Genomic DNA, 25,496 nt, shown 5'->3' with positions numbered 1-25,496 from the left:
GGTTACTGGCGATAGGTATCCTCCTAACCAGTTCTGAAACAACATGCACTTTTGAAGATTTCTTCGTATATTCCCTGATTGGAGAGAGAGCAAAGCCAACTTCTAGCCTTGTCTCCTAGTAGATCCAAATGGCTTTCAACTGGTAGAATTTCTTTCTGAGCAGATGCACACACTGTAGGGAAAAGCACGTGACTTCGGAGGCAGAAGACGTAGCTCCGACACTTTAGATATGTAACTGGACTTTAGCCAATTCAGATTACTGTTCTTCACTTTGCTTTCTTCATCTGTGCAGTGCTATGTAGGCTGGATCCATGAGCAGGCAAACATTCCTCCTACACTCAAACTTAAGCCAGAACTTCCTGCAGTTCCTCCCACTATTCAAACAGCTTCCTGGCTAACCTACAGCAGCTAAGATCTCTATGGGAAGTTATAGAAATAAACAAATTACTATCACAGTCACAAGAACACTGACTGCCAGGTCTTCTGACCTTTGACAGCCGTACCCAAGAGAATAAGGAAAGGTGCTGAAGGTTTTGTTTAAAAAAAAAAATCAGCTATCCCTGCCCTTGTGAAATAAAATCAGCATTGCCCAACCTGTTGCAGTACTCTGTGCCTATATGTTCAGGGATCTTATGCCCCAGTTCATTGCATAACTCATTTCCTGAGGACCCAGGAAATCAGACTTTCAAAGGCCACACAGCTGTGTTGAAGAGGCCTTACCTGCTTCTCCTGCTTACCCACATTCCAATCAACTTTGCAAGAACCATAAGGACAAGTTAAGGACACACGAGTGTCTCTGGGGTTTTCCTACTTTCTAATGATCTTTACAAGTAGCTTCAGAGTCCAAGAATTGCCCTTAGTAGGGTCAATGGCAGCAGCTGCCTCCTCCTGATCCAGTGGCCTAACAGTTCTGCCTTCCTAATCCTGGACTTACTAACAAGTGGTCTACAGAAATATTCTAATGACCTAGAGTTCCCTAATTTCCCAGCATCAGACTGACCATTTTAATTGGCTGAAATTGTTTTTCTTATATTCTGCTAAATCTTTTTCCTGGCAATTCTTCTCCACTGCTGATTCAAGTTTTGTCCCCTGGGATTTAGACAAACAAATCTAATATTTCTTCCCTAGAACTGTACTTCTAGTTCGCACACACCCCCTAAATCATAGCATCCTGGAAGGCGAGAGTTGGAGGGAATCTCAGAGTCATCTTGTCCTATCCATTCCCAATAGGAATCCCCACTAGCATATGCCTGAAAAATAAGGCCTCCATGGAAAGAGTATCTACCACTTCTCCCAGCAGCCCACCCTACTTTGGGGTAGGGGAGCTCTAATTATTAGGAAGTTTCTCCTGTCATCCCACCTAAACTGACTCTCTACAGCTCCTGCCTTTGTGGAGTCAAGCAAAAGAATTTTAAGCTCTCTTTCTTCCTTATGGCATCTCCTCAAATCTTTGAAAACAGTTATCATGTCCTCTGTCCTCTGAATTTTCTCCAAATACACTGTTCCCCCACCCAAGTTCTTTTAGCTAATTCTCATGTTATAGATTCAAGGCCCCTTTGCTATCCTGGTTGATATCCCCTGACAGCTCACCAATATACTTCTTTAACTGTGGCCCCAGGACTGAACATAATACTCTAGATACTATCTGTGCAAAATAATCCTCTTTTATTTTTCTATTGTCAGTAGCCTCATCACACTGCAAACTCACACTGAAAAACTTCAGGTCATTTTTCATATAGATGGCCATCCGTAAATGTCTCCCCCATCTTCTACTTATGGCACTAATTTTTTTTCCCTATCCACTATAGGTCTTTAATAATTATCCCTATTTAATTTTACCTTATTAGATTCAAGCCAATTCTCTAACAGGGATTCTTTACCTAGAGTCAATGAACTTTCTTTAAAATAGATTATCATAACTATATTTTAGCATATGGTTTCCTTTGTAGTACTATATATTTTGTGCATTTAAAAATATGATTCTTAGAAGATTTAATCATATTGCCAAAGGGGAAGAAGGGAAGAAGGAAGGAATGAAAGAACAAAGGGAGGATGGGAGGGAGGGAAAAGGAAGAAAGGAATAAGAATTTGCTATGTATTTATTATGTGCCAAGAACTGTGTGCTGAAAAAGAAAGGTCTCAAGAAACTAATATTCTAATGAAGTAAGACAACATTCAAAAAGGAAGCAAAAAGTGAGGTCAAGATGTTAAGGAATAGTTTTGAATTTTGAAAAGTGAGAATAAGGCTGGAAAGGAAATGAAGGCCCGTTTGGCCCACTCTATGAAATGGAAGCTCCAGGAAGAATTCACCAATGGGAGAAGTGGAGCAGGTCTGGCTAAAAGATATTCCATGGTAAGAAGTCTGCCACAGTAGCAGGCTATTCCAGTGTGAAAAGGCCTCTGGGAAGCAAAAAATTTCAGGATGAGTCAGCAGTAGAGGCATGGTTTGGGAGAACAGAAAGTTAAGAACTGGGCCAAGAGAGAGGTTGAAAAAAACATTGATCTAGCCTGAGAGCAGTTTAGAGTCTGAAATCTACTCTTCTCTAGGTTAGACACCTCTAGTTTCTTCAGATAATCTGATTTTTGGTTCCTTCTATCTCCACATCACCATCTTTTGAGCATGCTCCTCTAAAGTTCCTTCCTAGAATCTGGCAATCAGAATTGAACAAAATGCCCTAGGCATGGTCTGATCAGGTGGCAATGAATTCTATTTGCTCCCTCTTTCTGGACACTTTGATTTCATAAAAAATGATCTCATCAGCTTTTCTACCTGTCATATCACTCTGTTGACTTCATATTGAGCTTAAGTCCTCTAACTCTCCCATGTCTTAGGAAAGCACCAATGCTACCTAACCATCCCTATGTTTCTCCTAAATAAAGGATGCCCTTCGATTATATCACCTCCCTTAGGGCCTTGTGGAATTTAAAAGTAGACCATACAGATCACTAAATCCAATACTATTTTGTAGCAGAAAGAAACTGAGGCCAAGAGAAGTTAAATGAAGGAATTAGCTAGTCCTTTATCTTCCTTTTTTCACATATCAGGCTACATCTCTTCTGACACCTAGGAGACTATATTTGCCTCTCTAGAACCAACATCTCTAGTTCATTTTTTCTATTACCCATCCTCTAAACATTTGCAGACAGACATCTGAATTCCTCAGGACTCCTGGGGTCCTTATCGGATGTTGTCCCCTGTGAATACTCGGTCAATTGTCTTCTTCCTGTTATAGCTGTTAACTCACTGTGGCATGTCTTACTAGTTGTAAATAGGCAGCATCTGAATTCTGCTCCATGATTTTCTAATCCCCTTTTGAGGAAGTGTGGTATAGTAGAACTCTAGATTTGAAATCCCAACGATCAAAGCTTAAATCCTGTCTTATTAACAGTATGATCCTAGAAATTTAGTTACCTTGAGTTTCAGCTTCATCTGTAAAATAAGAAGGGTAGACTAGTTGGCCTCTAACGTTCCTTAAGAGTAATTGTGATAAAATTGTAGAGTAAGAACCTCTTATTTTATAAATGAGAAGACTAAGCCTCAGGTACCCATATGTAGAAAAGATCAGAGAGCCTAGAATCAAATCTAATTCCTCTGACTTTTAATTCAACTTTCTTCCCTCTACACAATGCTGCCCAAAGCTTTCCTTTCACACATTCTATTCTGTTTTTCTATGGCATTTTTGTATGTGTGGAAACATCTGGCTGATGAACTTGTTTATATATTTTGTGGTCCATTGTTAGGAGGAAATGCCTTTTTTATTTTTTTGTTTACAGTTACTAGGTTGAAAAATTAGTAAAAGAAGTAAATGTTTCCTTTTGAATATCGTAATTGATGGCTACTAAGTTTAGACATTAGAAGTGTTTCTTTCTCCCTCTAGTTAACTGAAAAAAAAAACAAAAAACACAATACCACAGAACTATTAAATAGTCAGAAAAACCATTCTTTAAGGAATTCAGTGCTTTCCTCAAGGCCTCCACACAGAGCTGTGCACTGGAGTGCTAGATTGACACCTCCAAAGAGGCATTAAAGTGGGAAGCTTAAATACCTTTCTAGGGGATCATGGGAACTGAGGATGAGAGGGATAGTAGATTGGCTTTACAATGGTAACAAAGGAAACCAAGGAGACCCAGATAGGAATAACAGTGAGGGGTTGATGCTTTATAATGGACACAAAAGGGTTGGGCTACCTAAGTAAATGATTTTAGCCTAAGGGGAGAAACCACTAGGACAAATGAGATATTTAAAATCTGATGGGATTAGCCATCCCCACCTAAACTACTTTAAGGTCTGTTAGTCTGAGACTAGTAAAGTTGGATTTGTGACAAGGTCAAACCTGAGGCTTTCACCTTCAAGCTAACTAAACTGGGGGTCATCAAGGCTACAAGTTTGGGGGTTTCTCAATTCCATGTTGACACTCTTGTGCAACTGAATTTGTACTGGTGTTATTTTGCTGGTGTATCTAAGTCTGGAATTTTAAAAAGAAGACAATGTCTGATAAGGTCAACCATGCTAAGTAGCCTCCATGGATTTTTGCAAAATCTCTATCTACTGTCCACAGTCCTTAACTAGTTCCTTATTTGGATTCTCACATGGGCCTTTATCATTCTAAAGAAGCAGTTATTTTGTGTTTTGTTTGGACCTCTGGTTTCATATTTAGAGGACACCCTCTATCAAAGCATATAGACCCAGCTGGTTTGCAAGGTTTTAATTTTAAAACTTTTCCTTAAGTTTAGTCCAGAAAATAGCAATAGCCTGTCAATGTCACAGAGTATGTATCAGATCCAGAATGTGAACTCAGATCTTGAATCTAAGACTGACTACTTTTTAGATAATTACTTTTTGAGATTTAAGGATTATGGCATCTTTCTTCTCCAACTCCCATTATAGATTCTAAAATAGCACACATCCAGTCCAGTATTCCTCCTCCTTGTTCATCTCTCTTTTCTATGCCTCCCTTCTCTCTTCCCCTCTTCTCTGACGTTATTCTCAAATACATCTCTGCCTCAACACACATACACACACAGGGAACCTACTCCCTCTTTCCTTTGGCTCATAAGATGATGCTACTTCTTAGAAAAGGTAGAAAATATTTGTGGCATTGATTTAAAAGGCCTAGTTTTCAAAACGGCTCACAGCTTGAACATTTGCAGTGGATAGAATGGTTTGATGACAGGTTATAACTGTCTACTTCTTTTTAATATATGAAAGAATTTCTTGAGTCTCCTTAGACTTATAGTGAATATTTGAGTGCTGGGACTTCATGGAAAACACTGGAAGTCATACACAAGGAAAAAGAAATTATTTTTGAGATGTTCAGTTTATCTAATTTTTACTTAAGTAACAAAGAATATAAAACTTAAATTTAAATGTTTCTATGGCAAACACCATAAAAACTTTAAATATATTTCGAATTTATATTACATTCACATATAGGACAAGAAAGAAAAAGGGTTGGGGGTGGGGCAGAGACAGACTGGTGGGTGAAGGGACAGGAAATAGACTAAACACTCCAGTAAGGCATGAAGCCAGAGACAGCCAAGCAGACTCAAAAGCAGGAAGAGAAAAACCACTGAGGGCATGACAATAAAGGCAAAAGAGACTATTTTCTGAGACGATTAAAAAAAAAAAATCCTTAGCTTTGCATCTCAGAATTAACAATATGTTTTGGTTCCAAGGCAGAAGAGTGGTAAGGGACAGGCAATGAGGGTGAAGTGACTTGTCCAGGGTCACCCAGCTAGGAAGTGCCTGAGGCCATGAGATGAGTTTTAGGAAAAAAAAGACAGTAGTCAATATCTAACCACACAGCATGATGGAGCAAACACAAGCTAGAGTTAGAGCAAGACATTCTACTCCCAGAAAGGCAGACAATGGCAACGGCTGCTTCCAGCTTAAGCAATCAAAATCTTAATTTGGTCCTGCTGACTGTCCCTTCGATTCACCCCAGGGACACAGGCCCACCCCACCAAACAGTCCTTGGTTTTCCTTAACTTTGGGATGAGTAAATCCGGATCTAGGCCGGAAGAGCCTAAGTGAGCAGTGTAGGTGAGGGCGGAGAGGGTAATTAGAGGCGTACTTCTTTCCGGAGTTTCTCGAAGGAGGAGCTAGGTTGGGGCCTTTACTCCAGGGGAGGACGCTCCTAAAAGCGAGTTGTGGGGAGTCCTGGGGGTTCCTGTAGTTGGTATGCTTTAGAGTTTGGACTCGAACCCAGATCTGGCGAGTTCTCCAATTGTCCGCCCCAGTCCATTAGTCAGGGCCAAGACCTCGCTTTTATTATGCGCCAACTGTGTACCTGAACCAGCCCGGCCAAGTCCAGGTCCCCGCCGCCCCTTCCCAACGGGCAAGGACGGAGGAGGAAGGTAAAACACAACAAGCATTCAAGGTCTGTGGCCTAACCACAGTGGGAACCTCCTTAGGGATGGGGGTCGTTGAGCGAGGTGACCTCTAGGGACGCTCCTCACCCCCAGCATTCCACACTCGACGCACCCTCTATGACTGACGCCCGACAGCCAATGAGCGCCCTCCACCCATGCCGAAAGGGCCGGTTCTGCTGCCTGAGTCACGAACAGCTGGAAAAGAGCGCGAGTCCCTGGACAGACTCTAGCTGCTGGAAGGGAAGGGTGGGGGAACTTCCGGAGCGGGAAGGGGGGGGGAGGAATCTAGTGCCGGCGACGGAACTGCCTGGCGGAGGGAGACGCCGCCGTCATCGCCTCTGACGTAGCCATACGCATGGGGGCGGAGCCTTGCACGCGGGCCCGGGTGTTCTGCGCAGGGAAGTGTACCGTCGGAAGAGGGCGGAGGCGGATGGAGGCCAGAGGCCAGGAGTTGCCCAACCCCCATCCTGGGGCTCGTCCCTCTCCCCGTGGTCCGACCGGAAACGCACGGAGCCACCCTGGCGCCAACCGACTCCTCGCTCTTCCTCCCTCCTCTTTTCGCTCTGAGGCCTCCTGCGCACTCTTCCGCGTGACTTCTACGGCTTCCGTAGCAGGGGGTGGGGTGGGGGTCTTAAGCTTAAGCCACGTGATCTGGAGGGCGAGGGATTGCGGGGTGGGAGGGGGCGGTGTTAAGCTCCGCCTTCATTCCGCTCTTCTCTGTCCGGGTACTCACTTTGTCAGTTCTGGGCCACCGCCGAAAGTGACTTAAGAAGGCCTGGGAGTATGGACCGAAGCTGCCTGGCGGAGCAAGCCAGGCCCGATGGGGCCGCGAGAGCAGCTAGCGTGGGGGTCACTTGTGGGGAGGTGGGCTGGGGTAAATGTGGGGCTGCCGGTTCGCCCTTGCCCTCCCTTTCATTCTGCACCTCCCCCACCCCCCGAATTATGAATTACAAGAGGCGGCGGCCTTAGACCGCCGCAGTCTTCTGGCTCTTCCGGAGCTGGTCCCGGTTTTAAAGAGGAGCCTGAGGCTATAAGTGGACCTCACTGAACCAGGCGTTACCCCACATTCCCGCCTTGAGTCCGGAGCCGAAAATCCCTCAAATCCAATGGTGTGGGGTTCCAGAGGGGTCCCCTTTAGGGAACCGTGGCCCAGTCACACCGGAACAGCAGCAGCCAAATACTTCCTTATGGGAGAATCCGAAAGACTAGAGTAGTCCTATGCAGGGGGACAGAACAACCTGTTGTGGGGGGATTGTGAAACCTACAGAGACTCTAGTAACGCCCAATTTAGGCACAGTAACTGGGCTATGAAACAAAAGCCAACACCATCAGTATAGAAGGACCCGCTTTATTGGTTTTATAAGGCGAGGTATTCTACTCTCCTTTGCGGAGATGATGTGCTTTTCTCAGTTGTTTCATGTTTTTCCTCCTGATTGTAGTTAGAGCAGGCAAGATGATGAAATAGACATTTGAGAAAACTTTAAAATGGTTGTTATAAAGAATATCTGTGTATATTTACACATGTAGCTTTCATAATTAACATCTGATGGACATTTGGGGCCAGATCTATGATTTTGACAGACATGCTTTTTCCAAGAACTCAAATGAGTTCTACTTGGAACATGGTAAAAGTGCTGTAAGTTAAATATTGTAAGACATTGTTTCTGTTCATGCAGACCTGACTGGGTTCAAAGCTCTACTGTGATGTGTGAACTGCAATGTCTTGTGTAAGTTTATCCTGGCAAAGAGACAACAAAGGAATCCTGAGAGTCTGCTAACTCAAAATCAAGTTCTCTATCAAATGGGTATTAGTAAGACTAAGTTAGTGTCATGTCAAAAGTTAGAATTTTTTGGTAACTATTGTTTCTACACAGTGGTGAAAAATCTTTTTATTGCATAGGACTATATTATGACTACGGTAGGTAAACTGGAAAACAAATTAAACTATAGTATCTGAAAAAAATGGGGGGTTTTTGTTTTGAATCTTCATGGAATTATATGATCTCACCCTGACACCCTGAAGTAGACCTTTATATGTCATATGTATAGATCTTTATAATGTCTATCTAGATAAATTTTAAGAGGCTACCTATATTGACTGAATTACCAGAATGTTTGCCAAATCTTCCTAGTGCTAAAAGAACACATTCTACAAGTCTACTAATTGCCTATGACTGACATTGAAGGGGGTCTGAGCCAGTGCCAGATCCTTACAAAGCCTTGTCAAGTTGAGGCAATGACTCCTATCCTGCCCAGTGGTCCACACTAGACCACATAAGAAACACCAAAACTAAATTTAGTCTGTAGAGAACTGTCCCAATAAAGCTGCTTAAGTGCTCTAGTCTTCCTTATTTTTTACACCAACTTCCTCACAAACAGTCTTTGTGAGTTCATGAATGAATCCAAACTTAGCTGGTCAGTCCCAAATACCAAACACTATACAGAGTATAAACCAGCTCAGGAAATAGTTTGGTTGAACCACTAATTGTGTCAAATGAACAAATATTTATTATTGTCTTTTAGTCTATTTCCTCATCTGTAATGTGAGGGGTTAGACTAAGTCAACTCTGAGGTCTTTACCCCACCCCTAAAAATTCTATAATTCTATTTTTTTATGATGCAACCTGGCAGTGTTCTATAATAAGCCTTACTCAATTATACATACCATCCATGTCCTAGGCACACCTCCAGACACAACACTCAGATATAGATTTCACCGCCCTTAGTGGTCTATCCTGTCCCACCCACCACTTATCTGGTCACAACAACTATTTCACTATAGTGTTTACTGTCCTAACACACACCCCACCTAAAGAGATTAGAAAATGTGGGGCACTCAGCCATTGCAGAAAACTTTAAGAAAGTCTAAAACAGTTGTCTATCTCCAAAAGAGGGTGGCAGAAGACGTCTGGAAACAGCATCAGATAGCACTTGTTCCAGGAGAGAAGAAGGGTTTGATCCACCAGGTTTGCTGCAGACCCAGAGAAGAATAAGATGCAACAAGGCTATTGAAATTTACAGGACAAGGGATATAAAATAACTGCAAAACAGATCCTGTACCCTCCGAGCTTATGAACTGTAGAAGACAAGATGGACACATGCAAAGGTTAAGTAACAGTGTGAACAGTATTTGCCTAAGTGCCAAGTAGGAGATACAAATGTAATTCTCTTATAGCAGAACTGAAAGGGATTTGAGAAGCCACCCAGGCCAACCTGTATCTGAACAGAGCTTTCCTGTTGAAAACATTCCAAACAATCTAGTCTCTGCTTAAAGGCTTCCAAAGTAGTGGAATCAACAACCTAGAACCAGGCAAAGAGGATTGAACTGCATAAGTAAAAAGAATCACCTGTGTCATAGGTTGGTTGCCAGGATTAAATGAGATACATCTGAAGTGCTTCTAGAGCTAAGTGTGAACTATCATTTTTACTTCCTGAGGCAGCCCAAGTTTTTCTTCATGTTCAACCTAAGCAGACCTCCTTGCAACTTACATCCATTGCACCTAATTTGGGGTCAAGAAGAACAATTCTGAAGGTCCCTCTTCTGAATGATCAGCTTGAAAAACAATGATCCTGTCACCTTAATCTTGTCTTTTCCAAGCCAAATTCTGTTTCATTTTGTTTTTTAAGTCCCCAGGTGACATGATTCTCTCTAGGCCCTTCACCTGGAATTCTGGCTGCCCTCCACTTCAGTATATCAATGACAGATTCAGGAATCAAAAAGATCCTGACAAGCAGAAAAAGTGAGCTGAATTTCTAGCTTGTCAGTGTCTTTCATAAAAAGTGGTATCCAGAGGGAAGAAAAATCTAAAGTCATATAACAAGCACAGAGTTGGACCTGATTAAAATGACTGGACAATACCAACGTAAAACAAAACAATGTTCCATATGTAGTCTCATGGTGAAGAGAATACAGTGGCTCCTATCACTTCCCTAGTCGTAGACACTGCCCTCACTTAGAGAAGCCCAAGATTGCATTAGCTTTTTTGGATGCTCTATCACTACAATTTGAACATGAAAAGTCCATCAAAACCCAAAGACCTTTTGCAAATGAATTGTTCTCCATGCTTCTTCAATCTTGGGCTTAAGAAAGTGTTACTTTATGTTTATTAAATGTTCTTATTAGAATCCTACCACTGTTTGTTCTAGCATGTTGAGATTTTTTTTGTCTCCTAAATCTGTCATCCAATATATTATCTTTCCTAGCTTTGTTCCATCCTCAAATTTGATAAGCATGGCATATGTTTTTAAGTTCTGAATAAGTTGATTTGGCCAAGCCTAGATTACTAGTTGGCTGCTCTGCTACCACTAAAAGAAATTTCTGTTGGCACAGCCATTCTACTTGTTTTTAACATACCTTAATTTAGTCATTTACCCTATAGGAATAACATGAGAGATTTTGTCAAGTAGTTTACTAAAATATAGGGAAATGATTTCAATGTCAGTTCTCTCTGATCTACCAATTTAGTAACCCTCTGAAGAACAAAAACTATGGTTAGGCAGGCATCAATTTTTCCAGATAGGTTTTTGGTGCTTCTTTTCCTAGATAATCACTCACCATTATTTTTAGTATCTTTTAGAATTTTGTTGGAAAATGAGGGGATGCCCTTCAATTGGGGAATGGCTGAACAAATTGTGGTATATGTTGGTGATGGAATATTATTGTGCTAAAAGGAATAATAAAGTGGAGGAATTCCACAGAGACTGGAACAACCTCCAGGAAGTGATGCAGAGCGAAAGGAGCAGAACCAGGAAAACATTGTACACAGAGACTGATACACTGTGGTGCAATCGAAGGTAATGGACTCCTCCACTAGAGACAATGCAGTGTCTCTGAACAATCTGCAGGGATCTAAAAAACACTATCCACAAGCAGAGGATAAACTGTGGGAGTAAAAAGACCGATGAAAAGCAACTGCTTGACTACAGGGGTGGAGGGGATATGACTGAGGAGAGACTCTAAATGAACACTCTAATGCAAATAACAACAACATGGAAGTGGATTTGAATCAAGAACACATGTGAAACCCAGTGGAATTGTGCCCCGCCTATGGGAGAAGTGGTGGGAGGGGGGTGGGGGGAGGAAAAGATAATGATCATTGTTTCCAATGAATAATGTTTGTAAATAACCAAATAAAATAATGTTTAAAAAGTAAAAAAAAAAAGGATTTTGTTGGGAACCTACTGTGCTTGTAAATTGCATTTGTTGACTTTTTTTTTGGGGGGGGGGAATGGGTCATTGCCCCTTTCTGGTCCTGCACTATGATACTATGCCTTTTCCCTATGGTCTTTCCAAACTTCCTGATGAGTAGAATCATCTCCCGAGATTTTTCTGAAATCCCATTTGCTTTTCTTTCTTGGATCAAATTGCTGTATGAATGGAGAGAAGTGGACATGTATGAAATGCTGGGGAGGGAGCAGACCTGACAAGTCTTGTTAATGAATGACATGGCACCAGGGTGGTGACTGGCCTGGTGGGGGGCAGTAATGGTGATGCTCTTGCTAGAAATGGACACGAAAGTCAGAGGCCTGGCTTTGGGGATTGGGGTGGGGGTCCCACACAGGGACTGATGCATTTAACCTGTCTGGGACAACTGCACCCAATTGGTGCCAGCGCAGAGATCACAGGGAGGCTTCGCAGTAGCACGTTGTGTTTTCCACCTGGGAAGGGCTCTGATGCCAATACTGCCATGGGGACGTTCAGGGAGTCGACTAGGGTTAGGGCGCCCAGGGAGTTGCGGGAGAAAGCCGAAGTGTGAGCCGCTTTGGACCATAGCGAGAGGAATGGGATAAGTAGAAGGGGGCCAGCGCTGGAACCCCTCCGTCTGTCTAAGAAGTGCACCAGGACTAGTCTTGCCCCTTCTTGCGGGAGGAGGTGCTCCAACGCGGGGCTTAGGAGAGATCGAGGGTAAAGGGCCCAGGACCTAGTTGATCCACAGACTTTCAGGAAAGTCTCGTAGGACGCCCAGACCAGCATAGGGCCAGGTTTAGCTCCTCTGGGCCAAGGCAGTTGGGACAGGAACTACTTTGCACGGTGCGTGGTGACGTCACCGGCGGAGGCGTCAGCGGGGCGTGACGTTCCCGGCACCTGGCAGCGGCGGGAGGAGCCGAGCAGCCGCCGAGGACTCTGGTTATTCTCGCCGCGGGTTCCGGCTGCGTTGGGCGTGCGCGGAGCTCGCAGCGACCATGGCGTCCGGGCCTCACCCTATCCCGGCTGCGGCCTCGGCCTCGGCCTCCTCGGCCTCCTCCTCGGCGGCCTCAGCCCCTGCCTCCTCCTCCTCCTCGGCCCCCGCGGCGGCAGCGGCTTCGGTCTCGGCCACAGCAGCCCCGGCCTCCGGTGGTCCCGCGGCCGGGATCCTCATCGGCGACCGACTCTACTCGGAGGTGTCGCTGACCATCGACCACTCGCTGATCCCGGAGGAGCGGCTGTCGCCTACGCCGTCCATGCAGGACGGCCTCGACCTGCCCAGTGAGACGGACCTGCGCATCCTGGGCTGCGAGCTCATCCAGGCCGCCGGCATCCTGCTCCGGTTGCCGCAGGTAGGGCCCACTGGAGGCCGGGATGGGGGGGGGGAACGCTACGGTGGGACTCGAGTGGGGGTGGGGGAGGGGCGCCCAGCTCGGGCCGCACAAAATGGCGGCGGCGCCGGGCCGGGCTCGTGGCTGACCCCGCGCTTCCGGTCTCTTCGGCTGCAGGTGGCGATGGCGACGGGGCAGGTGCTGTTTCACCGCTTCTTCTACTCCAAGTCCTTCGTCAAACACAGCTTCGAGGTGAGGTCGCCCCGCCCCTCGGCCCCCCCCAGTTACTTTCACTTCCGCCCCGAGTTTGACCGGCTGGGGGAGGGGGGTGGCTGGGGTTCGGAGAGAGCGGCCAAGGTCACCCAGGTGTGAGCCTGAAGTGCCAGGAGGGTCGCCTTAGGGACCTCTACACCCCTGGACTCTTGAGCGGCGCCCTCCATCGTTTTAGCTTAGCCCGGGTGGTTGGTCTCCTTTTCCGGATTGTGGATGCCTGAATTCGGCCGAAAGAAGGCCCCCTTCTCGAAATGATTTTAGTCGTTCGAAATAAAGCGAACTCGCCAAGGAAAGCAAAGCTTGGGGCACGCAAGCTGTTACTATTTTCCCCATCCAAGTTTGGGGACACTCCCCTACGCGCCCTTTTTCTGAACCCCAAGTTAGGCACCCTGGCCGAGGGTCGGCGCTGCTACTTTGTTTCCACCCACGGTGGGCGGCCAGCCTTAATTTCTGAAATTGAAGCACCGGCCCGGGGATAAGTCAGGCGGGTTTGGTTACTTTTTTCTCTTCTGGTAACTTAGTATATCAGTCTGATCTTGTTGGGGAATGGGTTCTTTGCAGATTGTTGCCATGGCTTGTATCAATCTCGCTTCCAAAATTGAAGAAGCCCCTCGTAGAATAAGAGATGTGATAAATGTTTTTCACCATTTACGGCAGTTAAGAGGAAAAAGGTAAGATGGACATTTTTGAAAATCACATCTGTACTGTGTGCCCGTGTCATCAGGTTTAATGAAAACGAAACCCCCAAACTCCAAGCATTTCCCATTAGGATAAAATGATCTGACGAGGGGAAGCCAAAAAGCAGCTCAGGTAGTAAAAGTTCACATGGGTGCTGAACCACTACGTGGTGCTTAAACTTCATTTGGAGACACAATCAAAAAGTAACCAGTTTGTGGAGGTAGCGCACTTGCAGCTGGCTCTCCCTGATGGGGGCCGCTCTGGCTTCAAGAAGGGCCAGGGCTGATCTCTGCTTAGAGACCCTGGAGCACGTCCTGTTCATTTGCTTTGAATACAAAGTTGGAAGCGTAAACAATGTAGCCAAGTTCATTTTGCAGCAAAGTTCTTTGTGTAGTTTCCGTCTATCTCCCTGAAGTCTAGTTAATTCTTTATCAATTGAGGTTGGCTTTTGTTAGAATACTTCTCACCATTCAACCAAGATATATCGCATAATACCGGATCTGAAAGGACTGCAGGATGATAAAGGTTGAAGTTGAAGTCAAAGGGATTAAACAGGTATTTTGTTCTGGTTAGATTCAGTCTCAGGAGTGGGTTAGACAAATAATACAAAGTTGGGGTTGAATTAGAGTGAGGCCTGGGAATCGGACCCCACAAGTTAAAATGCAGAGAATGAAACTGAAGGGCTCACCGAGTGGCACAGTTGTCTTTTCAGGCTTTGTTTCAGGGCTCTTCCTTTGTAGATGAATTTAGTATCCCTGCAGAACGATGCTCTTGGCTTAGTTCAGATCTTAAGCTTCATTCTTATGGAATGCTGATAATTGGTAGACAAACTTGTTCTTTGGCTTGAAAGGAAGTGGCGAAAGGAGAGGAATACCGAGGTCCTTTGTGTCGGAATTGCCTGGGGATTGGGAGCTAGTTCCTGCATCAGTTCCCCCTTAGACTTGACTGAATCCAGAAGCTGGCAATGAAGTTCCCCATAAAGAGTAGTGCAGTTATTAATAAGTTATCTGGAATATTGCTACACGTTTTTTCTCTCTATTCTCCCTCCCCTTCCCATCCTTTCCCCCCACATCCTACCATAACCAGTGAAAGAAAGCTTTCAGGGAAAGGCATTTTTGAACTTCTAATATCTGAAAATTGAACTTTCCAAATTAATGCTGTTTTATTCTGTCATTAAAATGTACAGCTGTATAGTGTGAATTTTTTTTAGTTCTGTGCCTTTTAAACTTTCTATCTCCAAACCATTTATGACTTGCCTGAACTAATTTAGCGGTTCAATGGAAGTAGTTATATTCTTTGAACTATTACTATTAAGCAGTTTTGTAATCACATTGAAATTAATGAATGCTCTTTTCCTAGAAAATCTTTTGTTAGACTTAATTGGTATTTTAAAAAAATAAGGTCAAATTTGATATATCTGTACTAGATAGAAACGAGATATATCAGACTTATTCTCCACCTCCCTGTCATTGGTGCATGTTATTGGTATGGCTGGGAAAAAACAGCAATGCTTTCTTTTATCACTGAAACACAGAATTCATTTAAGGTGAAATTACTTTCCCCCATGCAATCTGCCATGTGAGTTTGCATGAAATTTGAAAGAAATATTAATCACCCAGAAGCCTTTTTTTTTTAAGCAAGCAGGATGTAAAAGTTTCTATGCATTTTTACAAGTTTACAAGTATGTAACTTGTATGTGTTATTAACTTCAACTCTTTTTTCCCTTGCAACCGACTATACAGCGACCAGCTACATTTACCAAAGCCTGGGTGATGTGGAGTGGTACATAGAGATGAAGCTGTCGTCATGGCAACAGTGAGTGAAGTATCGAAAATCCCCAAGGAGAAGCCAGTGCTCTGAGAATAGGTCACTGGAATCGGGGACTAACAAACAGGTTGGCCACTGGTGAACCATTTGGAAAAACTCCTGTTTCTTGTTAAAAGCTTTTGTCTTTGCTGTCCAAGTTGTTAGTACCATAGGTTTGTTTTTGTTTTTAATCGAGGGGGAACATTCACAGCCTTTTAGGTCGTTAGAACATAATATTCTATTTCAGTAAAATCATACAAAATACATAATTGCTGATTTTCCGAGGCTTGGCTTATGCGGTGCATCCATGAAGTATCTCCTGATTCCACAGCTTCACCTCTTGAGTTGAGTGGTCTTTCCCGGGATTTTCCTGGTAGTCTGTTTATTTTGTCCAGGTTCTCTGCTCCTCCACCCAGCCACACCATGGCCACCCGCCTGCTCCTTGAGGGCAAGAGCTAAAGTTGGATTGGTTTTCATAACCAAGTGCCTTGAACACACTGTAGGCCTGGTTTATACTGTGGGACCCCGGCCTCATAGTGGCTTTGGTGTAATTAATGAACACTGGATTTTGGCATCCGAAAACTTAAATTTTCATTCAATTGGATCATGTGTGTGGTGGTCCCTTGGAGCCTCATTTCCTCGTTTGTATTATGCCACTGTGGTGTTTGTGAGGAAAGCTGGCTTTGTAGCATTCTTCTAAAGAGTACTATTGTAGTCCTGATTACGAACTCCCATCCTGCAGATCCAGCTAAAGAAATCCTCTTGGACCCACCAGGATGGAGCTTTAGATCTCTGCCTGGCTTTAAAGATCATAATAATTGATGACCTTCAAGTAGGTCACCTTTACATTTCCAGAGGAAGAATTTGCTTCAGTGCCCCCCCTTGTTCATGAATAGAAATGCAAGCAGACCTTGTGGGCCTGGGGCTAAGCTGCTCTTCAGAGGGTGAAGGTCATGAAATGAGTGTATTTTTATGGGAGGAGTTAACTGTCAATCCAGTTTATGGCCTGGATTGACTGAAAAGATTACGCCTAGCAGATTTTTAGGGTTTTAGGAAGAGACTAAAGAGCTCATCTGGTAGAGGCTCCCCTCAGTGATCCCTTATGACCTCCCTGACTTGTGGCCCCTCCAAATCTGCTTGTCTCTTCATTCACTGGAAACTTGCTCAGGGGAGCCTTCTCTGTCATTGGACAAGAAAGAAAAGTTCATCATTTCTACCTGTGGACGCTTAATTTGGTGCCAATCTTACACTTAGCATTTTGGTAGCCACCAGTGAGAAATTAAGTGGTCCATAATCTTGTCCCCTTTACAACCTTGCACACATGATTTGTGCTTTGATTTAATGAATAAGCTGGAAGAAGTGTACTGTTTCACATACTGAGAAGTTTCTTCCTTGATTTGCAAGTTGTGTGCTGTTTGGAACTAAAAGAAACAGAAAGATGGGTAAAGATTACAGGAAAATCTAGTACTTGGCACCTTTTTTTAATGTAAATAATTCAAAAAATAAAACTGGAAGACTACTAATACTACATGCTCCTTTATGGACCATTGAAAATAAAAATTGTTTGAAATGCCTGAAAATAGGCTTTTTTTGTATGTTTAATAGGTTGCTTCCTGCCTCTTATGCATCTAGAAGTAACAAACAAGGGAGGGAAGTATTTCTCAAGTTTCTGGATGTTTGACTCTTAAACATTTGTGTTATTAGTCTTAGGTTTTTGTGAATTAATAGAGTTAAGTTTTTTTTGCTTTGGACAGAATGCAGTAGGAGAAGCCCCCCATCCCCTTGGAGTTTTACTGGCTCATTGGGAGATTTTGATTATTTTGATTATAGATTCTAGAAAGTTCTTAATTAATGTTATAAAGTGCAGGTGGTCATGACTAGACGACCACAAAGAAAAGAAATGTTGTTCCTATTTCTCTAAGATGTCTATAATGACTTGGTACCAGCTGCCTTCCGGCAGGGCCTTTCTAAGTTCACCAAAACCTCCTACTGGGTAGACTTGAGCACTTTGTAACTCCTTAAGCCATAAAACTCTAGAAACAGACAAACTGGGTTCTTCCTTTGATACTCCTGATCCAACCAAAAGGAGTGAATTGTGAATGTGGGGCCCTTTGCTGGAAATGAGGAAGGATGAGAAGGAAACTCACGAGCTTGTTAGCAGCTTTTGTTTGGGTGGGGGCCGAGCCCGAGGGCAGGCAAACCTACCCAAGGGGGCCTGCTGGGGTTTAAACTGCACCCCCAGATTTAGACCCCTTCAAGTGAGTGGGAATAAGATCCGGGGAGGCCCGAGTATGCCCCCCTCACTGGAGCTTAGAGCTCGTGGGAAATGAGGGAGGGCGAGGGCTGCTGCTGACTCATGCAGGTGCCCCACAAGTTTCAAGTGAAACAACAAGTAGCTATTAAGTAACTGAGTGAGGGCGTGGCTCCTCCAGGAACCTCACGTGAAATTCATGCATGTAAAATGCATCTAGTCAGTTACGTCCTCGATGCCTTGCCAGTTGTTATAGAGGGATGTGTGACCTTTCCAGAAAGCGCATCTCCTGGTAGAAACTTGATGTTCTCCAGATGGGTTGTTTTGGTGTTGCCTAAGAATGACTCCCCTCAACCTAAAACAAGCCGCAGTGAAATGTGTGGAAACCCTTTTGCCATATGGCTTTGTTTTGAGCTCTTAGTGGCTGGAAGCCCTCCCCACACTCTGGCCAGGCTAAGGCTGTGCTGCTGCTTATCTTATTTTAAAGAAATAGTTAGCTTTATTTTCTTCAGCTAACGAAATGAATTCAGTACAAGTGTGGGATCTTTCCCATCTGTGTCCCAGATTCCCCAGACACACTTAAGTTATCACTGAATTTAATTTTTGGCATAGAGGCTGAAGGGAACCTGAGCAGAGTGAAAATCTTTTCAGTATTATTAAAAGAAGAGTGTGTCTGTGTATGTAAGACATGATCAAATGTTCCTCCCCTTTTGAATCTGGGCCACTCCAGGGTGTGGTTGGAAGGAGGCTAGATAGAGTCCAAACCTGACTCAGTTGCCCTGCCCCGGGGCCCTCAATGTCCTCGCTGGATTAGCCAACCTCAAACCAAGGCCTCTTGCAATTATAACTCTAATCCCAACTGATAGATGGCTCACACACAAGTGTGGTCATCTTTAAGCACACATATGAATCTGGGGAGACCATAGATGGCCCATTGGCTTGTGTGTGACCCAAGTAGTATATATAGCAGAAAAGTTCACATGTCCAGTTGGACTATGTTCTTGGCCACAAAATGGCATATTTGCTACATGAAAACAATTTTTCTCTTTAAATCTGCTAGAAATAAGTATTTTGGACCTGATCTTTTCAGTGCCCGTATCTGGTGAAAGGCCGCTTTTAAGGAAAGAACCTGGAGGCTTTGCTGTGATCATTTGGCTTTTCTTTTTCAACAACAAAACGAGATCCAAAAGCTAAATGTGATTCTTGCCACATGCTGGGAAACATGCTTATATTTTAATTGTGGAAATCATTTGCCTAATATGGGGGAATGATAACTTCCCTTTGCTTGTTCAGCCAGTGGCTTTAGTAAAGCAGATGAATTGTGGCACAATGTATATTTGAAGATGTGTTCCGATAAACATGAAAAACTTTTCGTTGACATTCAAGCCTTATTATGTCTGCAGAAGTTGTTAAGGCATCAGTATTCCTGGAACAGAGAAAACTCATCTTGAATATGTGATGATGGGGACAAATGCTTCACTTAAGCACCAATCTGGGGTTCTGGCTTTTTAGAAAGCAAGTGTGTAAATAGGAAGTAACGCCACGGCGTTTCCCCAAACGGAGTCGCTGGCATTTAAGTGTCTTCCTTCCCCAGCATGGGGGCCTTTTCCCCCTCAGAGCTGCTCTCCATTTCTGTTCATTTTGCACCAAGTAGCATACATTGTACTGCATGTTTATCAGCATTCAGGGCAGTTTAATGGGTTGCTTCCTGGCTCGTGTTTGGTGAATCTCTTACATGCTCTCAATGTAGTCATTTCCCCTTGACTTTTCAGATCCTCCTTAGCTTTTGCCATGGAGGGGCTTTTGGAACGATTTGGGTTAGTTAAATAGTAATGAAGCCCTGCCTACCTTAGGCATTCTGGGGCCACTTATTGTGGACTACTTGTTAACGTGGTGACAGTTACTCTTTAGCTGGCCTCATTCTGCATTTAGGTGAGCCTGGAATGGAGACAGATCCGTCTGCATTAACATTTGTGCTTTGCCATTTTACAAAGCATATTGATTGCTGCTTGTGGGGATTCCTTTCCTCTTTAAAGGTAAATCCTTTGTCTGAAAACTTGAAAATAACTTCCTGGACTTGTAGGGAAGTGTATGAAAGCCTTTCCGGGACTCATTTATCACAAATGTTTTTAAGCTTTTATGTCTGAGAAGAATGACTTCATTACGTTTGGCGTTGAAAAGCAAGAAATTTGTGTCTAGAATCATACAGCCAGGAGGATGCATTTGTTCACTGGATATTATTAAGACTTCTCACTAATATTAGCAGGCATTCTTAGAACACAAAGGAGGAGTAAGTGACTTCAGCAAAGTTCCTTTTGGAATGGCCGGAACCTCGTTCTGTGTGTTTGATTAGCCTAACTTGGACAGCACAAGATCAATGCTTTAACTTGCTTGCAGGAGTTTAAAAAGCTGGTTTCTGTTGCCAATAGTTGGTTGGAAGGGAAAATGGAGATGCCACGAATAAACTTGTTTGGATGTGCAAAACAGTTGTGATTTTATTTCTTACAAACTAGGACGCCAAGCCCCCTGATCCTTGATCAGAACTACATAAACACCAAAAATCAAGTAATCAAGGCAGAGAGAAGGGTATTGAAGGAGTTGGGATTTTGTGTTCATGTCAAGCACCCGCACAAGGTGAGTTCCAGGCATCCGCTGAACGAGTTTGGGATCCGTTGGATAATAAATAGGCTGACTGACGTAGCTGCTGTTTAGATGTTGAGACTCTTGGTTGATGTCTGCGCTTTTACCCATAATGCCTTCAGTACATTTTCATAGACCAAATGGGATACTGTCTACAGACAGTTTTTGACATTGTTAGGTGGCATTTGGGGCCTGGAGTCAGTAAGACCCGAGTTCAAATTTGCCCACAGATACTTATTAGCCAGATGACCTTGGGCAAGTTGCTTAGTCCCATTTAAACCTTCGCCTTTGTTTCCTCAGTTGTACAATGAGCTGGAGAAGAAATGGCAAACCACTCCAGTGTCTTTGCCAAGAAAACCCAAATGGGGGGTGGGGGTGGGGGAGTGAAGACAACCAAATCAGAGCAACAGAGTTTTTTTGTTTGTTTTTGTTTGCAAGTGAAGATGAACTAATTAGCTTTAACATCTTTGAACTTGGCAGTAAGATTTTAGTTTATCAAGTTATGCACGCCTGAATTTACTGATGGAGCAGGAGGCACGGTCAGTGGGTGATGATTCTGTGTTTCTTCCTTTTCCCTTAGATCATTGTTATGTATTTACAAGTCTTAGAATGTGAACGGAATCTAACCCTGGTTCAGACAGCCTGGTAAGTTATCCTTTGCACACGCTTTCCTAGCCAGGAAAACAGTAGCAGAAATAACGTAAGTTTTGTTTTCTGTTTTCAAAACAATGACATGTGTAAGCTACTTTCAAACAAGCTTTTTTGGGCAAAAAAAGGTAAATGATGCTTATTTCTGCTTACTGTTTTCTTGGTTTGACTAATTACTTTTTATGGAGAACTCAATTTAACTTTGTTCTTTTTTCTACTCTTTAATTAAAGGGTAGTCCATGATGGTAAGTCATAGAACTCTGCCCTCTGCACCTCAGCCCATGACCTCAGGATGGCCTGATTGGCTGCCCTTCTCTCCAGCCAATCCAGTGCAAGCTCTCATCCGAGATTCACTGAAGTGGTCCATATCCATCTGGCAGCATCTTCTAGTTCTGTCGGGGTGTCAAAAGGATTTGTATATTTGTTTCTAGAAGTAACTATTCAACATGCATATGTATTTAATGTATACCTGTTACTATCAAAATGAATAGCTCATTTTTGATAGACTTGTTGTCTAGCCATTATGAAGTAAATTGATTTTATTCGTAGTTTGACTCAATTTGGATCATTAGTATGTACAGCATGCTAATACTGCCAAAGGAGCAACAGTGGGCACCATTTTAGTTTACAACTGTTAGCAGTTGGGCTATTGGATTTCAAATTTGCATTTCAGGCAATCTGACATTTAGAGAATTGTCAGGCCTTCCCTGTTTTACGGGGGAGTCTTAATATTGCTTGGAGACACTTTAAGCAACACTTTTGAGCTGCTGATTTTCTGCGTGGAGTGCTGGCTTATTTAAAGGTAAAATGAGTACTATTTGGATGAATTGTTACAGTTGTTTCTCTACTGTCCTGTATTCTCAAACTCAATCATGTGCAGGAAATGACTGGCAGTAACAAGTCCTTTGCATATGCAAGCAAAATGACTTGATTCCTCATGTCCCTTGCACCCTTTGGACTTGCAATAAAGAATGCTCTTGTATCTACGGGAGGGATGTTTATTTTCATGTATAAACGTTTCATGAAACCAGATTTCGTGGATCCATTTTCTTAGCTAAAAGTTAAAGATGCTGATTCCACTTTTAAGTTATGACTTGAAATAATTCGCATATTGTATATTTTACATATTTTGTATGGAAGAGTACCGAGTCCAACACTTAATTGAGTCATTGGAATACATGTTCAGTCTGTTTAATTGCTGCGAAAACATTAAAGTTGTATTTGCTTTAATCAACTACCTTTACAAGGTTTGAAGTTAGCGATGAAGCAGCAGCAAACTTTATTTCCTTACTATTTAGTGAAATATCAATCAGCAGTCTCTTTGAAGATTACATGTGCCTACCATTTTCTGTGTTTTTTCTTCCTTTAAAAAAAATGGTGAGATTGTCTTGTGCACAAAAGATAATTACTAAACTTCCTAACCTGCAGTTTGATGAAAGGTTTATAAGTTTTAAGAACATAGTATGAATTGTCTGAAACAAAGTTGTTAAACATTGCTTTTAAGGAAAGAAATTATGCTTTCGTTGACATTTTTTTCTTCAAAATCAAAAGAGCCAATACGGGATTTTTTTGGTTGGGCAGAGAGGGGAGGCTTTTGTTTTTTGTGTTTTGTTTCTTTTGTGTGTGTGTTTTTGTTTTTTAAAGCAGAGGAATCCAAAATGTTTAAATTCTTATCTCTGGAATTTTAAGATAAGAATATTACATGTTAAAAGCTTATAAGACATCAATATAATGAAAGAGAAGGAAAAAGAATAAAGTAGATTGAGTCTCCAACTAATTTTAAACTCCAGAAGAAGCGTGTGTTCACCCATAAAACTTAAGAGTTATAATGTTTTCCAGGAATTACATGAATGACAGCCTTCGAACCAATGTTTTTGTTCGATTTCAACCAGAGACAATAGCATGTGCTTGTATCTACCTTGCAGCTAGAGCACTTCAGGTGAGCATATACTCCTCGAAAGACCTCTTGACACCAGGGAGACCAAAGCACAAAAATAACTGAAAATGCCAAGACTCTGTCTAAACTCCTCCGTTGTCTTGTTTAGATTGCACTGCCAACGCGTCCTCACTGGTTTCTACTCTTTGGTAGCACGGAAGAAGACATTCAGGATATCTGCATAGAAACCCTGAGGCTTTATACCAGAAAAAAGGTATGCCCCTTTGTAGGCTCGCTGCCATGCCACGGAATGGGCACAGCGGACTGAACATCGGAAATAACCGATTCTCATTCCTTTCAATAGCCAAACTATGAATTGCTGGAAAAGGAAGTAGAAAAGAGGAAAGTAGCCCTGCAGGAAGCTAAATTGAAAGCAAAAGGACTGAATCCAGACGGAACTCCAGCCCTTTCCACACTGGGAGGTTTTTCTCCAGCTTCCAAACCATGTAAGATTTCTCTCATTTTTAATGCCAGTTCACATCCCTGGGAGAGCGGCGGGCTCTGTATTGGCTTTTCTTCTTAACTCCTTTGCTAATCCTTTAGCTATTGGGAACAAGTGTCAGTTCTGGAGTCCTCTGTGGCCTGATTGACTCACGTTGGCTTTCATTTCAATATTAATACACTTGACGCTTGGCTTGTTTTTTGTTTTTTAAAGCATCACCCAGAGAAGTCAAGCCGGAGGAGAAAACGCCAATCTCTGCCAGCATGAAAACCATCAAAAAGGAACCTGAGGACAGGCCGCAGGCTTCCAAAAGCCCTTACAATGGGTGAGGGCTGTGCTCCTGGCCACGCGGGTCTCGTCTGGGGATGGGCTTGGCGGGGAGACGCTCTGACTGTTTTTTCCCTTCCAGTGTTAGGAAGGACAGCAAGAGAAGTAGAAACAGTAGAAGTGCCAGTCGGTCCCGGTCCCGCTCTCGCTCCCGCTCTCGATCTCATACTCCCAGAAGGCAGTAAGTCACGATTTCCAGGGACTGAGTTGGGTTCCTGTAGTGGCGTGTCTGACTTAGATGGGGGGGGTGGGGGGGGCGGTTCCTGGAGTTCTCTGTGAGGGCCCTCAGACTCTTATTTAATAGTGGAGATCATCCAAAACCCATTCGTGTCCTTTTAGAAAAGCGAATCGGCTCTCGCTGGAGGGGACGTTAAAACCTTCCTTGACTTACCTGGCACCCCTAAGACTGGGGGGCGCTTGGAATTTAGTCTGAGCAGCAGTGGCGGGTGGGGAGCTGCAGCCCTTGGGGGGCGCCGGGGCCAACTCCAACCCGCCGTCCCTCTCTGCAGTTACAACAACAGGCGGAGTCGATCCGGGACGTACAGCTCGAGGTCCAGAAGTCGGTCCCGCAGTCACAGCGAAAGTCCCCGAAGACATCACAACCACGGCTCTCCCCACCTGAAAGCCAAGCACGCCAGGGAGGACCTGAAGAGCTCCAACAGACACGGCCACAAGAGGAAAAAGTCCCGCTCGCGGTCCCAGAGCAAGTCCCGGGATCACTCGGACGCGGCCAAGAAGCACCGGCACGACCGCAGCCACCACCGGGAGAGGCGGGAGAGGTCGCGGTCCTTCGAGCGCGCGCACAAAGGCAAGCACCACAGCGGCAACCGCTCGGGCCACGGCAGGCACCGGCGCTGACTCCGGGCTGGGAGCCTGCATCATGCTCTGGCACGGCTGCCTCTGCCATGGTGTGCGGACTCTGCATTGGAATAGTAGAAACAAACTGATTAGGATTTGATTTATTACAAGCCCTCTCGGTTCTAGAAGCGCGAGGACATTTCCTTTCGAAAGAACTATGTTAATTTTTTGCACATTAAAATGCCCTAGCAGTATCGAATTGAAAACCATGGTCAAGTTTAATTGTACCTATTCTAGTTGTGTATTGTTTATCACTATAAGAACTGGAGAGTGGTCTTCTGTACAAACGTACCTTATTTTTATACGGATAAATTGCAGACTAACGTTAGACTATTTAAGTGGTTCTTTGTTAAATGATGGTGGAGACTTTCTTACACTGGTTTGTCTGCATGTGTAAAGATTTTTACAAGGAAATAAAAATATAAATCTTGGGTTTTTTTAAAACTGCCTCTTCCAATACCTTATTTAAATAAATTATTAAACTGAAATTTGAACATGAACTAGTTAAGTATGGACTGATTTCTGACGAGCCCTCGGTCCGCCACCTGAAAATGCCCGACTGACAAAGCGGCCCCGAATCTTGACTCCTGTCTTGGGCCCAGCACAGGAATCCCTTCCAAGGCAGGAGGGCAGTAAGGGCTGGGCGCGGGGAGAGCGACCCAGCCCGGAGGTGTCCGAGGGCAGATCGGGGGGAGTCACCCAGCCAGGAGGTGTCCGAGGGCAGATCGGACCTCGGGACCTCGTGGGGG

At 43.8% G+C, this 25,496-nt stretch overlaps 1 protein-coding gene and 1 long non-coding RNA gene across 2 annotated transcripts; one reads left to right on the top strand and one right to left on the bottom strand.

Annotated features, from left to right (window-relative positions):
* Positions 1 to 5,299: 5,299 nt before the first annotated feature.
* LOC130455873 (uncharacterized) lies at positions 5,300 to 9,260 on the bottom strand. The gene is made up of 2 exons (XR_008914070.1): positions 8,552 to 9,260; positions 5,300 to 8,110 (listed from the first exon to the last, which is right to left on the bottom strand). It is a non-coding gene; the product is annotated as an uncharacterized LOC130455873 (long non-coding RNA).
* Positions 9,261 to 12,426: 3,166 nt separating this feature from the next.
* On the top strand, positions 12,427 to 25,247 carry CCNL1 (cyclin L1). Its single transcript, XM_001363371.5, has 11 exons — positions 12,427 to 12,909; positions 13,066 to 13,140; positions 13,723 to 13,832; positions 20,410 to 20,530; positions 21,117 to 21,181; positions 23,024 to 23,123; positions 23,230 to 23,334; positions 23,425 to 23,566; positions 23,776 to 23,887; positions 23,972 to 24,070; positions 24,399 to 25,247. The coding sequence occupies exons 1-11, from the start codon at positions 12,556 to 12,558 to the stop codon at positions 24,745 to 24,747; spliced, it is 1,632 nt and encodes a 543-aa protein (XP_001363408.1). The 5' UTR covers positions 12,427 to 12,555; the 3' UTR covers positions 24,748 to 25,247.
* The last annotated feature ends 249 nt before the right edge of the window (positions 25,248 to 25,496 follow it).

Source organism: Monodelphis domestica, chromosome 8, assembly GCF_027887165.1.
Source record: "Monodelphis domestica isolate mMonDom1 chromosome 8, mMonDom1.pri, whole genome shotgun sequence".
Classification (NCBI taxonomy): domain Eukaryota; kingdom Metazoa; phylum Chordata; class Mammalia; order Didelphimorphia; family Didelphidae; genus Monodelphis; species Monodelphis domestica.
Note: the sequence above shows the minus strand (reverse complement) of the source record. Positions and strands in the feature narration are given on the sequence as shown.

What these genes read in the sequence shown, in the direction of transcription:
- CCNL1 (XM_001363371.5), top strand. Translation starts at nt 12,556, where the DNA reads ATGGCGTCCGGGCCTCACCCTATCCCGGCTGCGGCCTCGGCCTCGGCC. An exon ending in TCGTCAAACACAGCTTCGAG is followed by an intron (nt 13,141 to 13,722) that starts GTGAGGTCGCCC and finishes GGTTCTTTGCAG; the next exon opens with ATTGTTGCCATGGCTTGTAT. An exon ending in CGGCAGTTAAGAGGAAAAAG is followed by an intron (nt 13,833 to 20,409) that starts GTAAGATGGACA and finishes CTTACAAACTAG; the next exon opens with GACGCCAAGCCCCCTGATCC.